The sequence below is a fragment of the Mchenga conophoros genome, linkage group LG3 (genome assembly GCF_057382185.1).
Source record: "Mchenga conophoros isolate Kocher_MC1m ecotype Shallow Benthic linkage group LG3, M_conophoros_male_GT1.1, whole genome shotgun sequence".
Classification (NCBI taxonomy): Eukaryota; Metazoa; Chordata; class Actinopteri; order Cichliformes; family Cichlidae; genus Mchenga; species Mchenga conophoros.
The window spans coordinates 54,198,602-54,214,229 of NC_140528.1; the positions used below are offsets into that span (position 1 = coordinate 54,198,602).

At 41.4% G+C, this 15,628-nt stretch overlaps 1 protein-coding gene across 1 annotated transcript in view; it reads right to left on the bottom strand.

Annotated features, from left to right (window-relative positions):
• dachb (dachshund b) overlaps window positions 1–15,628 on the bottom strand; it is a 117,928-nt gene that overhangs the window by 50,632 nt on the left and 51,668 nt on the right. Inside the window, exon 2 of the mRNA XM_085263234.1 lies at window positions 2,155–2,270. Coding sequence (XP_085119360.1) covers window positions 2,155–2,270 — 116 coding nt within the window. The remainder of the gene's footprint in view (window positions 1–2,154; window positions 2,271–15,628) is intronic.

The following is a 15,628-nucleotide window of genomic DNA, read 5'->3' on the forward strand; positions in this document are numbered from 1 at the left end:
CTGGAGGTTATAAGCATAACAATGTGATACTTTTTTCCATTAAAGGCCAGCAGTTGGCTCCTCTACCAGCTGTCACCAATTCGCAAACTGAAACACGTGTCAAACACAGAGCGGGAAACACATTAGGTCCATTAAACAGACACGGAAACGCAGTAACAGAGTGAGCCGACCAGCGCGAGCCGTTCAGGACCGACCAGCAGCGAAATTTAGAGCGGTCGAGGGGGAAACACGAACTTTGATATGACAACTGTTGTGCAGTATTAACAAAGTAAAGACTATGCATAAATAATATTTCACATTAAAAAACACGACTGAAGTTCCTGTGACCACGTATTCATAAACATGTGCAAACTTAATGACACAAAAGGGAACACAAGTCATTTCTTAATCAAATTCTAGGTATACTCATAAACCCAATTAGAAATTCATGGAAACTAATGGTCACCGAGCTTTTCATTAGTTCTTCCTGAAAATGCACCAGAAAATCCTTTATTGCTCATACTCAAGTCCATCTGGTCATTGAGTGCATGTCCTTGACTAATGACTGAAAAAATATGTGAACAAAAATCTGTGTTCAGCCAATACTTTAAGTGCTGTAAAGGAGCTTAAATTGGTTAAAAGTTGAATTTTCTCTTCCAGTTCAGTGCAAAAATGCCCACAGCATTCGTAAAATCTACAGCCCTCACCAGCTAATTACACAGCCCAAGCTAACAGGAACATTCATTTCCTACTAACCATTGATCACTTTAGAGATCTTTGCAGTTTTAGGCACAAAAACAACTTTTCCCACAGATTTCCCCACAATCTTTCAGTTATCTTCCTGTTTGCTCTTACACCGCTGGTATGGAAGCAATCCAGTGTATCGCTGTGCTTTACCACAGGTGGTAGAGGTGATGAAGTCGCCACTCATCACTGCATCTTGTATGAAAGGAAGAAAATATCCTCCTTACGTTGCATTGTATGTGACCTGTCATCTGCAAAACCCGCCTCATTACCTGTGCTCTCCATTTTCATGGAAAGGCAAGTCAAGGCAAGGCAAGGCAAATTTATTTGTATAGCACAATTCAACAACAAGGTGATTCAAAGTGCTTTACAGAGACATTAGAAACAAAAACAAATAAAAAGCATGATTTAAAATTGATTAAAACAAGCAAACAAACAAACTAACTAAACACACACATTTCACACCTGTTCGCGCGATCTGAACCCTTATCGTAAGGGGAGCTACCAGTCCTTCTGTGGACGAGCTACTTTCTATTTTAAATTCCCTGAATTTAAAATACTCTCTAGACCCAGTCTAGACCCAGCTGGGGAGCTACCCAGAGCTCTAAGCCCACTTAACAAACAAACAAACAAACAAACAAAACAGTATATAAAATCAAAACAGATAAAATCAGAAATAGATAAGATCAGTAGTTAGTGTAAGTTTTGAAATTTAAGCTTAAAAGTGTGGATTTGGTGCTTTATTCAAATGCAGCTGAGAATAAGTGAGTCTTCAACCTGGATTTAAATAAACTGAGTGTTTCAGCTGATCTGAGGCTTTCTGGGAGTTTGTTCCAGATATAAGGAGCATAAAAGCTGAATGCAGCTTCTCCGTGTCTGGTTCTGACTCTGGGAACTGATAAAAGACCGGATCCAGATGACCTGAGGGATCTGGATGGTTCATACTGGGTCAGGAGGTCATTGATGTATTTTGGTCCTAAACCATATACAAGACTTACAACATCAGGTCGCGGGACATGTTAGCATGAAAAGCATTGTATGTTTAAATTAAGCATCAAAGAGACGATTTCAGTCCCTACAAGTCACTGAATCTGAAATTCTTCAGTCTGGAAATAATCTAAAAATCAACACAGTTTATGCTTGTATGCGATCCCAGATTTTTCCACCTGTGTTTGGTTGGGTTAGATGAGTATTTATTGAAAGTAATTTGCATCAAACAGCAGTTGTTGACCCATCCATCCACCCCTACCTCCTCCCTACACAACTTCCTCTCTGTTTTCTGTCATAATTACTTTGACCAGTAGAGGGCACTATCACAGAGTCCTCAGAAGCTGCTGGAACAACAAAAAAGGACTCAAAATAAATCCCAATAAGGTAATAAGATGCATTAAAAACGAGAAAATCATTCATGTCTCGGTCTCTTTCTCTTACCAGTGTGGGACAGCAGGCTGGGGGACAGCAGGCCGGGGAGGCCTGGGTGAAGCAGCCTGGGGCTTTCCTGGATCCCTGCACCAGAACAACGCTTGGGAGGACGGCCTGGGCGAGAGCTGGAGGGGGAGAGAGAGAAAAGGAGATTAGTTTCTAAGATTTTCCAGGGTTGAGTGCAGAAAAATGAAGCCATTATAATCTGTGCACGCCTCTCAGACCATCTGCATCAAACATGATACAATACGGTATCATTCAAAGCACTTAGGTTCATGTATATCAGTTTCACATCTGAGGTCTTTGTTTTCCATATAAAGATATCAACACTGTCAGCTGTGTCGGGCAGACAAGTTTCCAAGGACTCCGAGCAAAAAAGTAAAAGCTGCCTCACCGACATATTTCATCCTGCCCTTTGAGCAACTGAAAGACTATGAAGTACAAAGTCTCATGTCCACCAAGTGTTTCTGAAATCCTGAGTATGGCTGACAGACTTTTTCCTGTGAAGAAGCTCCTGGAAGGAAACTCAGCAGAAAACTTAAATGTTGTTTAGATATGCAGATTGTTATTGCTGCCGATGGACTTTAAGGAGTTTACAGTCTTCACGGAGAGACAGAGGAGGAACAAATATGCTAACACTCATGTAAAACAGCATTCTTTTTACATACATAAGCTGGGATACATGTTCTACATGAGCAAGTGAACCTGAATAAACACTCAACACACTCCAGCATCTCTCTCAACCCCCCTATTTCTGTCACACACACACACACACAACCTACTGTATTATGCATGTGCACGTAGGCATAAATAAACACACTCAAACAAGAATACTGTAACTGAACACATGCGGCTAAACATAAAGGAAGCCACACACACACAAACACACGCACACACACACACACAGAGGAGGTGCGCATGCAGGCCAACTCTCTGCAGGGTAGCTAAGTAACAGATGGCCATCCAAAGTCATTTACACCTAGAGAGAGAGAGAGAGCGAGAGGCCAAAAAATAAAACCTGTTCAAGACTTCGACATAGTGCCACTGCATGAGATTAGAAAAAATAGAAGCAGGTACACTCTACTTTATTTTCCAAACCTAAGATTTCTGTAATGAAAGTACAAAAGTGTGACTTTCCCTGTGCTAACAGAAGGCACTAACGTTAGCTTGTATAGCTAACTAGCTTTTTATTACTTGACTTTGAAACAAAGGGAAACGACTTCAGTGCTAAATATGGCAAATGTGTGGTACACAATCTACCCCGTCAAAAATTAATTAATTAAATAAATAAGTAGAATGGAGCTCATCTGCTTGCTGACAGTTAAACCAAGAAATACTGAGCCACTTGTGTTGTAGCTGTCGTGCAACCACAGTTTAACAAAGTCATTTGAAAAGTGACTCCAGTACTTACGCTAAAAAACCTGGAGGGTCAAACTTCTAATAAAACTTTTTTTTTAAACAAAATCTGAAATTTATGCATCCAGCTTATAAGTTTCTGTCATCATTTTTAGATGGGACACTAGTCTTGTATCTCCACCTGGGGGCAATACACAGATAACTAACGCACTGTTTTGTGATTGTAAAAGTGTTCTTAAATAATCCTTTTAGTTGGATTTTATAGTCTTTATACCAACACTGTCCCAACAAAAGCAGCACTGCTCTGTTATGTTAATGTAATTTGCAAAGACCTTGAAAACACTAAGAATAATGCCTTAAAAGGATAAGATCTACACATGACAGCAATGTATTTGGTTTTTAATTGTACATCAATAAAAGAAAAAACAAATATTACTGTTTTTATTCATACCAGCTGTTGATATAGAAAAGTGAAACATATGCACATGCTTTTCCAACTTATGAAATCATAATTTTGTATGTTTAATTGTGGCCCTCAGTGCATTAAGTTGTGTTTCTAGTGATATACTGAGAAACAGCTTTGTTTTTCCCTAGTAAATGGTCTTTAGGCCCTAGCGTAGATATCATTCATAGTGTCCAGATATGAATACAGAATTAACCTCATTTTGGAGATACAGTTTTACAGGTAACACACCTTCTCCAATTAGTACGACTGTCATCATGACTTTTACATAAAAGTCATCAGGGCTGTTATTCAAACATGAAGCCATCAGATAAATGGAAAGTGGGTGCAAGTCTGAAAAGCACCTAACAAGGGTGTGGGCTTACAGACGGGTCAGCTACTACAACAGCAGAGTACTGAATATCGGTCAAATCCCACTGGGAGGTGCGGAGCAAGAGAGAAAAGAGAAAGTGTGCTAAAAGAGAGAAAACGTCTGCAAATGTTTTTGGGTGTGATCTGTATGTGAGAAAAAAGACGTGCACACACAAACACACACACACACAAACACACATACAAAAACCGAAAAAAAGAGAGAGAGAGGCAGAGGAGCATGAAGAAATGAAAACATGAACCTTCACTTTTCCTCTGAACTCTGCTTCACCTCGTCCTCCTTCAATCACACACACACACTCATCTTTGCAATAAACTCCCTGTTCTCTCTCTTTTACAGATACACACACACGCGCGCAGGTGTTTGCATTCAAACCTTAAAACCTTTCCATCAACAACCCTCTGCTACCTTTCAACTCCCACATACACACAATGGATACATGTTACAGTACCAGGTGTGTGTGTGTGTGTGCTCATCTGCATCCATCCATGTGTAAGCAACATTAGAGTGTGTTTGTGCGCATCCACATGAATTCATGCAGTGTGTGTGTGTGTGTGTGAGTGTATAGAGGACACATGATATCGCCTTCTCATTAGCCTTACAGTTCTTTGTTCAGAGTAATGACTGCAGTGTGTGTGTGTGTGTGTGTGTGTGTGTGTCCCGTAGGGTTGCCATATGTTGGGCATTAATCCTCGTCAACGGTCCACTCTCCTTACTGCACCGAGCACAGGAACAAAGAGCAGGTCACACACACATACACATCACATAGACATGAGCTGGAAAAAAATGGAACCACATATGCTCATACATGCTACATATATGCACACACACACACACACACACACACACACACACACACACACACACACACACACACACACACAGAAACTTCAGAGCCAGTCCATTGACCTACATTCATCTGTTAACCCTTAACCTCAACTGCAAACAGCAACAAGACCACTTCTTGTCCACAGGTTCCTGTTTCTGCACTGAAGATGTGGGATAGTTATGCCGGTGACCTTTCACCCTTAACCTCTGTACCTGTCCACATTTATCTCTCATTTCCATTTCAACCAAGGTTTAGGCCTCTCTTAGCCTGGTTCCAATCAGACCCTTTTGGCGTGTGCATGTGTGTGGATGTGGATCAACACAACCAGCCTTCTTTTTGTGGAATTTTTCATCCCAAATACAGGAAGACTGTCCTTGTAGTCTCCTGTAATTTTCATGTGCGATGCAGATAAATGTTGCCAACTGCTCCATGGGGAATGCTGCAAGTCCCAGCTAGACCTTGAGTCAAAGTTTTCCTATAATTGCGGACATCTTTATCATAGAATTCCAAACAATGCCCAACTCTAATTAATGTGTGACGAATGATCCAGTAGAATCGGCGCCGTTCATCCTGCCTGGTCTGCAGGTGTAACTATTGCAAAATGTGCTCTGGAGAGGTGAGTCAGAAGAGTTATTTGGCCATAGCAGAAGCAGATATGCTTGGCACAGACCAAAGACAGCTTTTGTTGAGAATAATTGTTGAGCTTTTGGTGGTGAAATGCTATGCCTTGGGCTTTGCTGATTTGAGGGCTGAGGATCATAACACAGAGTGCTTGAGGATAGAGCAAGTCCATCTGTCTGAAAGATGAAGTTGAAATGTTAAAGGACCCCTCGACAGGATGATGACCACAGCGAATCTATAGTGTAATGTCTCAGATGGAACAAGTGGAAATGGCTTCATCAAAGCCCAACTGAGATATATTTGTGGTTATTTCAAATGGACGGGTCTCTCTCTGCATGTTGTCCTTGTGTCTGCGTGGGTTCTTTGTGGATACTCCAGCTCCAGCGCTCTAAAGACATGTAGTTAGTGGGGTTAGTAGATTGTAAATTGCCCATAGGTGTGAATGGTTGTCTCTCCCTGTTAGCCCTGCGACAGACTGGCCAAACCCTAACCCTTTATCCTGCCTCTTGGACAGGCTTCAGCCTCCCCACCCCGTGACTCTGGATTAGATAAGCAAAAGAAGAATGCATGCATGGAGGATATTAGAACTTTGGCCCCAACAGGTCTATGCATGAGACAACTTTAGAAACATAAGCTACAAATGTTAAGCTCGTCAATGATCCTATTACCTAACTGTTCCTATTATTCAGTTTTTACTAATAGAAAGAAGATTGAAAGGGTCAGTAGAAGTATAAATAAAATGAATCACTTCCACTGTGAAAGGAGTGGAAGACAAAAGAAAAGTGAAAGATAAAGTTACCCCCTGTTGTCCAAATGTTATACTTTAAGACTCATAATCAATAACAGTCTCAAAAATTTAACTAGACTTTTTGTATAAAGGATTACAGAATGTCCGACTTCCTCGTGGTTAGAAAAACCGATGGATGTAGCCACCGTGATGTAAGCCACTAGTTAGTTAAGTCCAGTTCAGAATCCTGAAGTTAAGCTTTTCTTTCCGTGTTTTGATGCCTGATGCGATGAGCGAGTGGCGGATCTGATTGAGAAATTGACTTGTGATTGATAAATAGTTAGACAATGACCAAACCCTAGACTCTTCTTTGCCTGTTAAAATGACCATAATGTACAAAGTGGACTCACAATTGAGCCCATAAAGTGAACATAAAGGCCTTTAAAGCGGCGACAGAGAGAGGAAGCCATGTGGTCACATTCCCATAGACCAGGGGTGCCCAATCTCAGTCTTCGAGAGCTACTGTCCTGCAGCTTTTAGATGCATCTCTACTGCAACACAACTGAATCAAATGGTTTGATTACCTCTTCAGTATGCCATCAAGTTTGGCAAAGGCCTGATAACAAGCCATTCATTTGATTCAGGTGTGTCAGAACAAGGACGCATCTAAAAGCTACAGGACAGTAGCTCTCGAGGACCAGGATTGGGCACCCCTGCCATAGACTTTTATATAATCAGAAGACCCGGATTCACCCCCTGCTGGCCATAAGAAATAATACAGGCTCAAGGTGCTTGAGGGTTGGCTTAATTTTTCAGAACTAGAAGCTACATTCATCTTTTAAACCATAGCATGGTATGGTACATGTATGTTCTTGGCTATGGAGATATTCTGTGTTGTCACAGTGCCCAAACACTACAGCAGTAACTCATCACTGGTCTCTGTCTGAAAACACTGGATGGGCTTCATTACGATCAAGAAGAAACAGCCATCTCAAGTTACCCACATCTCTGGTTTAAATCCTGTAACATCACTTCACAGTTGAGTAAACGTTACTACAGATATTCGTTCTGTTTAAGCCAACCTTGAACCTAGAACTTCTTTCAGACATTATGCATCGTTAAAAAGGAATAAAGTCCAAACTAGAGTCCTTCATTCCCCTATGGAGAGATTTAGAGCTTTATTAATCAGTGTGTTTAATGATGCTGCTGCACACATGCATGTGGCATTATACTAGATCTGATTCATTGATTGCTATTGTGTTCCTACAGATAAAAAAGTACTTTGGTCAGTCTAATGAGTGTTAGTGGAGCTAAAGTGAGCTCTCAGAATAAAACACGAGCTGGGGTAAATCATGACTGAAACGAACTATGTGGCTGAAAAATTATACAGGAGACACAGTCTGCTCCTGTTTGTTTACAGTAATTATAATATTGTCTCATAATTACACAGGTAATGATTTATGGAGGTTAATTAAAGTAAGACACACAGTAGCTTCCAAATGTTTGCCACTGATGTGTTTTGGTTATTTGATGACCTTTTAATTGGCCGAGAACACCAGAACACGCCACGAATGGAAAACACGAAGGTGACATTTTACACACGCACTCACACACTCACGCCCACACCCCCAACGATCTGATGAGCCACCTTGAAGTAAGTCTTCCCACTTTGACACACGCGCCCCATCGCCTGTCCTCCCAAATGGCCGTTTCTATGGTGACGGAGCCTTGATCAATACTCCGTCATTGGCTCTGATGGCCGGTCAGGGTCGGTCACACACACACACACCGATGCCTGCACACACACTCAAATAACACACGCACAAACAGGCATGGCGGTGAATAAGCACGGATTCGCTAACACGTTTGACAGATTGATTTAGCTCAGAACGTGCAGAGGTCACACACACACACACACACACACACACACAAACACACACACACACACACACACACACACACACACACACACACACACACAGTGTAGTTTATCAAAGCCTAGTGCGGTCAATACGTGGGGCTGAGCGAGGGGTCAACCCTCTTTAACTAAAATCTTTCATCTTCACTCTTTCCTTTCTCCCATCTCACCATCAGCATGCTAATCTTTCCCCCTCCTCATTTTCTTTTGGTTTTTCCTCTTCTTGTTCATTTATTGGTTTTCTCTCTCGGCCCTCCAAATTTGGCTTTGTTCTTGGATTTTGTTTCCTTTTTTTCCCCTCATCAAATAAGTAAAACGTTTTTGTAACTTCTGTATTTTTGGTGTCAGGATAAAATGGGTTCTCAGTGAGTTTTAGATAGATTCATTATCTTTTACTTTATCTGTTATTAGAGTTTTCTTTTTTGTCAAGATTTTCTTTCAAATGTTGAATCCCTTGAAAAAATCTATTCAACATTTTTACTCTTTTTTTTTTACATTAACTAAATATTTCACAAGTATATTTTTTTAGGATTACAGATGCATTCTTTGCCTTATTGTTGTTTATGTGTCAGTTTTTAGCTTTATAGTCACAGTCCAAAATGTTATAATCCTGAAATGTTACTCAGTTATTTTTATATATTTTTGGTATTGTTTGGATATTTCTTTCATCTGTCTGTTGTAGGAATGCTCCAAATACAGCACTTACAAATTCTAACATTTTTTCTGCTTATCCAGGGATGGATTACGGGGGCAACACCCTAAGAAGCCCGGCAACTTTCTCCAGTTCTTTTAAAAGACACAGAAGTGTTCCCAGGCCATTCAGGAGACGTAATCTTCTCTCCAGTGTGTCGTATGTCTAGGGTGGAGGGCCTGGCGATCTGATCCCCAGCTGTTGAGGCCGACTGTTGGGACACGCTAACACCCATCTTCTGCTTATTCAGGGTCGCATGGGTAGGTGGAGCCCATCCCAGTTGCCATAGGGCAAAAGGCAGAGTACACCCTGGATAGGTCGCCAGTCTGGCTAACACACCTGTGGGGGACTTCTGGGTCTGAAAAGTGAAGCCAGTGATAAGGTGTTTTCAAACTACATGTTTGCTAATGATCAGCAGGGGGTGATTCTTGTTGCTGCAATGCTAAGTACAGGAAGATGTCTGTGAAGGTTTGCAGTCATCCAGGTCTTTTCTTTCCAAGCTCCTTAGACTAAGTACAGAAAATCTGAGAAAAAAAAAGTCACTCTTTTGGTTGTTTTGTCTGGTAAGTTTGGGCTTGGTCACTATTTCCAAGTCTTACTGAAAATGTGTTTGGTTTCTCGATTGTGGCACTTTTTTGTGTTTCTGCACACTGAAGCCTTGTCCCCATTTAACTGATAGCTGCCTGCTAGCATACATTGCAGGGCTACAGTTGCATAGCCTCCTGAGACCCTGTGTCCTCATACAGGGACATTACATTTTTGGTTATTCTGCATCTCACACTTCATTCTACTCAGCAGTGTCTTAGACTTCGTCCCCACACGTACTTTCTCTCGTTCACAACTTCAGGTCAAATTATGTCACAACCTCTGCTAATCGTTTATTTTCTTTGTCTCAGAACCGCCGGTTGGTGGACACTTATACATTTCCTTCTTTCCATCCATCTTTTTCCTCCTTATTTTCCTCTTGCTCCCTCTCCGTTTTCTGTCTCCCTGCACCTCTCAACCATCATAAATCGTGTCACTGACTTACATCCTCTCTGTCCCTCTCTGTGTGTCTTTACTCTTTGTTTGTAGCAGAACAACAATCCATTCTTTTTAAAGAGACACCAGAGAAATGGGATACATGTCTGTCCACGCACACACACACACACACAGACACACACTCACTCACAAGGAAAGGCATCATAATCATGGACGCTCACGGACTCACAAGAGAGAGGGAGAAAGAGAGAGAGATGGATGTTTACTTTCTTCTGGGCTTCCGCCTCTTTGATTGGACAGATGAATGACTTCATTGTGTGTGTGTTTCCTTCTCTCTTTTTCTGTCTTTCGTTTTCGACATGGAGAAAAAAGAGCCAGAGGAAGAGGTGGGGAAAAAAGAGAAAGAAAGACAGGGAGAGAATGAGAGCGAGAGAGCACTGGAGTAAGGTAAGCAATAATAAGTATTGACTGATAAGGGAAGTAGAGCGAAAATAATAAAGGAGGAAAAAAAATCACCCTAAAACACAGAGTGGAGGGAAACAGGGATCCTGTATTGATTAACTGATGACACCTCTCTCCTTCTTCTCATCCCTCGCTTCTTTTTCACCCCTATTTATCCATTTCTGCTTACTTACTATTTATCTTACCACTTCCTGTCTTTTATCCTATACTTATTTTCTCACATCTGCTCAAATCTTAATCTATCCTTCTGCCCATCTTATTTTTCTATTCATTTGTCCATTTAGCAGTCTATCTATCACATGTACAATCCATCCAGCTTTTCCATCCATCCTTTATCTGCAACCTAACATTAAAGCCACTGATTGGTCAAGTAGCGCTTACCATCTTTTTATAATGCAGTCTTTGCACTCGGCTCTGGGATTCATGTGGATATACTCTGATAAGTACTAATAAACCTGAAGATTGCTGCAAACCAAGCACACTCTCTATGGCAATGGTGCTCCCCAACTACTGCATCTTCCTTCTCTGAAGACGAAGAGCCCAAGTTTGTTCACCCAGAATCAAGGTTTTCCAAATCCCAATGATATCAAGAATCCACAGCATGCCCCTGAACAAACCGAATCCTGGGAGGTAATCGCCCTACAGGACCAAAAAGGACCCTTTTTCAACCATCAAGTGGCATCACAGGACACCCCCAGAGGTCCTATGACCATTCCTGAAGGGGACAAACCTGCTGAGATGAATCTATACAGTAGTAGGCAGAATACCATGGCTTCAAAACTAAAATCTAAAACAAATATTTACTTCAATGTTGTGACTGATCGGTATATACATGTATCAAATCTCATATCCATCTATTCATATTTTAATCAACTGTATCTCCATCTATGCCACCATATGCTCTATAGGTTTGGCAAGTATGCTAACATTTAGCAATTGGACAACCAATAATTGTTGATACCGCCTATTCACAAGTTCATTTACAAACTCTTCCAAATGGACAAAAAGGAGAGGATACTGTGTTACTGAATTATCAGGTTGCATGACCTGTAAGTTCAACAGCTGCTTTCCCAGACACGTATCAAGTCCCAGACTGAAAGGAAACTTCATTGAAGACCACCACGGACAAAGTTTTCAGTCTAAGACTTAATCTTTTTTAGGACAAAGAGACGTCAGAGAAAATTCTGAGCCAAAGGCTTCGACAATGGCGCTTTGTTCCGCAAGACTTCCAATGCAACAAGTCTATATTCGGTGGTCATTCACTAGGCATATCTCTGCTAATGTCTGTGTATGAACTGCAATTCTCAAAAAGCAATTGGAATTTACATGTTAATTATTGGCCACTTTGAAAAAACAAAACCCAAAAAGCAGTGGCCTCTCCAGTCGCCTATACACAATTTATTTGTTTATTCACTCAATCAAACAATCAAAGGATCTATCCAATCATCCACTTTTCTACCTACACCGTCTATTTTTCTTTGCTGTACCAATCAATTCGTATTTTTGTATCTATATCAGAGTCCATCCTTCTAGGAATCATTGTCCTCTACCTCTCCATCCATTCATCCTTTATCTGTATATGCATCTATCCACACAAACACACATTCTCTATCATCTGTCTATAAATATCTATCTGCACATCCTCCGTACCCATTCTTAGTATCCTCTTTTTTCTATCAATCCATCTACATATCAGTCATCTATGCAGCCATTTTGCCATTCTTGCATCCATCTCTATTTTCTACATCTACCACCACCCATCTCCCCCTCTCGCTCTCTCTCTCTCCAGTGGAACAGGTGTGCAACGGGACAAGAGACAAAAACACTCCTGCATTTTTAACCAGCACCTATTAAATATTAAACATGGCACACACACACACACACAGTCATACACTGAGCGACACACAATCGCTGACGAGACAAGTTATACAGGTCGATGGGCTAACGTGTGTCTGCATGTCTGCGTGAGTGTGTGCGAGTGTGTGATGGCTTTAAGCGCCATTACCTTACTTCCTCGGCATGTGGGCAAACACACACACACACACACACACACACACACACACACAGGCAGGGATAATTCATACAGGCATACACAGTGCTCTCACATGTTAACATTTAAGAGGTAAAACTATAACAGACTCCATGTTCTCTCTCTCTCCTCTTCTGTGTGTCCGCCCCCCCCCCACCCCCTGCCTTCCCTCCCTCGCCGTCTCTTTGAAGTGCTCCATAACAAACTATAACAACAGGAAGTTTTCAATGCGCCACATTGAGAAGGAATGTCACATATGGTATGAGCGAGGGAGGGACGGAGCAAGGGAAGGAGAAACACAGGGAGGATTAGAGGAGCTGGATGGATGGTTACACTGTAGCTGGGAAGCCGCCTTCACTTCAAGCAAACCTGCAACTTTATATAAAAGCTCCCCAAAGACCCTGACTTATGTGGTTTTCATAGAAAATATAGATTATCTAACAATTCAATAATCAATAGATTTAGTCTGCAGAATAGTCTTGAAAACCCTCTATTCCTCTCATTCAACCTCTGTTATTTTCCTTTATTTGTCCCTAATGTTCTTTATTCTTACACAGAAATCATAAAAGACAAAATCAGAGAGAGTTCCTTAATTGCTAACAAATCCTTAAATCACTCAGCTTGAAAGTCACTGTTAAAAAGAAATGTCCTATAATTAACATATGCATTAGCAATGTTAATTTTTGATACTTTCTATCCAAGATGGAAGCAATTCAGTTTTTTCACAGCACCACATCATAACAACAGTCGCCTGAGGGTGCTTTTTACTATAAGGTAAAAACCCTACAACAGTAGAAAGAAAGCCAACAGTCATACAACGCCCCTACAAGCAAACAAGCACTTGGTGACAGGGGTAAGGAAAAACTCCCTTTCAACAGGAAGAAACCGTAGAACCAGGGAGGGGCAGCCATCTGCTTCCACTGGTATACTGTAATAATAACATCTGGCAGATGACTCTCTGCCAAACAGATATCTTGTGTTAAAAAGGTTGTTAGCATGTGGTAAGAAAGACTTCCTGCAAGTGCCCTTGTGGCATTGGTGCTGCTTCAGTGTGTTAGAAAAGATGCTCCGCTGCCTGTCCTGTTGGAGGTGCAGAGTCAGGACTATTCATGATGGATAACAGCATGCTCGGTGACCTCAGCTTCAGGGGTTTCCAGGTTTGCAGCCAATCAGAGAACCAGGTATCCTGATCAGATCATTCAGTTCACTGGTGTCACCAGTTCTCATGATGCTCCTCAGCTGACCACAGCGACAGAAAATCTCTGCCTCTTGTTCATGCCCAGGTACTTGTACACCTGCACATCAATATCCTGTCCAAGGACAGACATGGGCCAGGAAGCCCCCATCTTCCTTGTGAAGTCGAGCCTGGTCTCTCTGGTCTTATTAATATTCAGCAACAGATGATTCCTCCCAGACCGCTTCACAAAAATCCTCCACCAGTGCTCTTTCCTCCTCCTCCTGACCATCACTAATTCATCCAACCATGCAGTAATCTTCACAGTATTCCTGTAGGTGGCACGGTTTGGAGTTGTGCTGAGAGTTGTAGAAGACAGTTCCTGTACTGCTCAACATCACACAGAGCACCACACAATCTCGCAAATGAGACTTAAAAGGATTTTAGATAAACATTTAGCAGCAGAGTATCTGGTTAGCTAATCCCTAATTTATCCCATATTTATGAAACTCACAGTAACAGTAAGACGTTAATATGTGAAAAGAGAAAGTTGCTATCATGTTAAGGAGCATATGTTCTTGGCTGGTTCCAGTTCATTTATACTGGGACTTCTGCTCACATTATAATGTTAAACTGGGCAACTGTCCCATATTGGGTGAGGAAGTGGTGGCAAATACCTGCCAGTTTAAAGATGCTGATCATCACCAGCAGATGTATACTGCCTAATGTCAAGGACCCCACCAAAAAAGATATAGTGCTGTTTATCTTCTGTTTATGGAAATAAAGAAGAAATCACATTTTTCACATGCAAATAATCAGATCTGACCAATCAGATCACTGCATTTAAAAACAAGTGTGCTGTAGCTCACTGATGCTGAAATATTAAAATAATACTATTTTATGTCAGGCACACAGCTTTGGGTCAGATGTGGTAGTTTTGTATTTGCTTATCAGTTTTTCTTTTACTGTGTTTTAAGATAAGATAAGATAGAACTTTATTAATCCCTCGGGTGGGTTCCTCTGGGAAATTCGATTTCCAAAAAAAGCACAGCAACGACCGAAGTTACAGTTACAGAATTGTTATATATATATAAATATATACACACACACACACACACACACACACACACACACACACACACACACACACACACACACACACACACACACACACACACACATATATAAATACAGAGACAATATAAATAAAATATACAAAGGGGATAAATAGAATAAATAGGAATAAAAAATAAAAATACAAGTGAATTGCACATTTCAAGTATTGAGTCTATTGCACTGTTGACTATTTACAAAAGTATTGCACAAAAGGTATTGCACAGTGAGGTGAAGAGGCACTACAGCTTAGTTGTTCCCTCCTTTGTCCTCCTGTTTCCCCTCCCTCTCCCCTCCAGAGAGGAGTTAAACAGTCTGATGGCGTGTGGGACAAAGGAGTTTTTAAGTCTGTTAGTTCTTGTCTTGGGGAGAAGCAACCTGTCACTGAACAGACTCTTCTGGTTGTTAATGGCCGTGTGCAGAGGATGTCTGGCATTGTCCATAATGTCCATCAGTTTCTTTAATGTCCTTTTCTCTGCCACTGTCACCAGAGTGTCCAGCTTCATGCCGACCACAGAGCTAGCCCTCCTGATCAGTTTCTCCAGCCTGGATGAGTCCTTCTTTGCTGTGCTGCTCCCCCAGCACACCACAGCATAGAAAAGTACTCCAGCAACCACTGACTGGTAAAACATCCTCAGGAGCTTCCTGCAGATGTTAAAAGACCTCAGCCTCCTGAGGAAGTACAGTCGGCTTTGGGCTTTTTTATACAGGTGCTCTGTGTTGCATGACCAGTCCAGTTTATTGTCCAC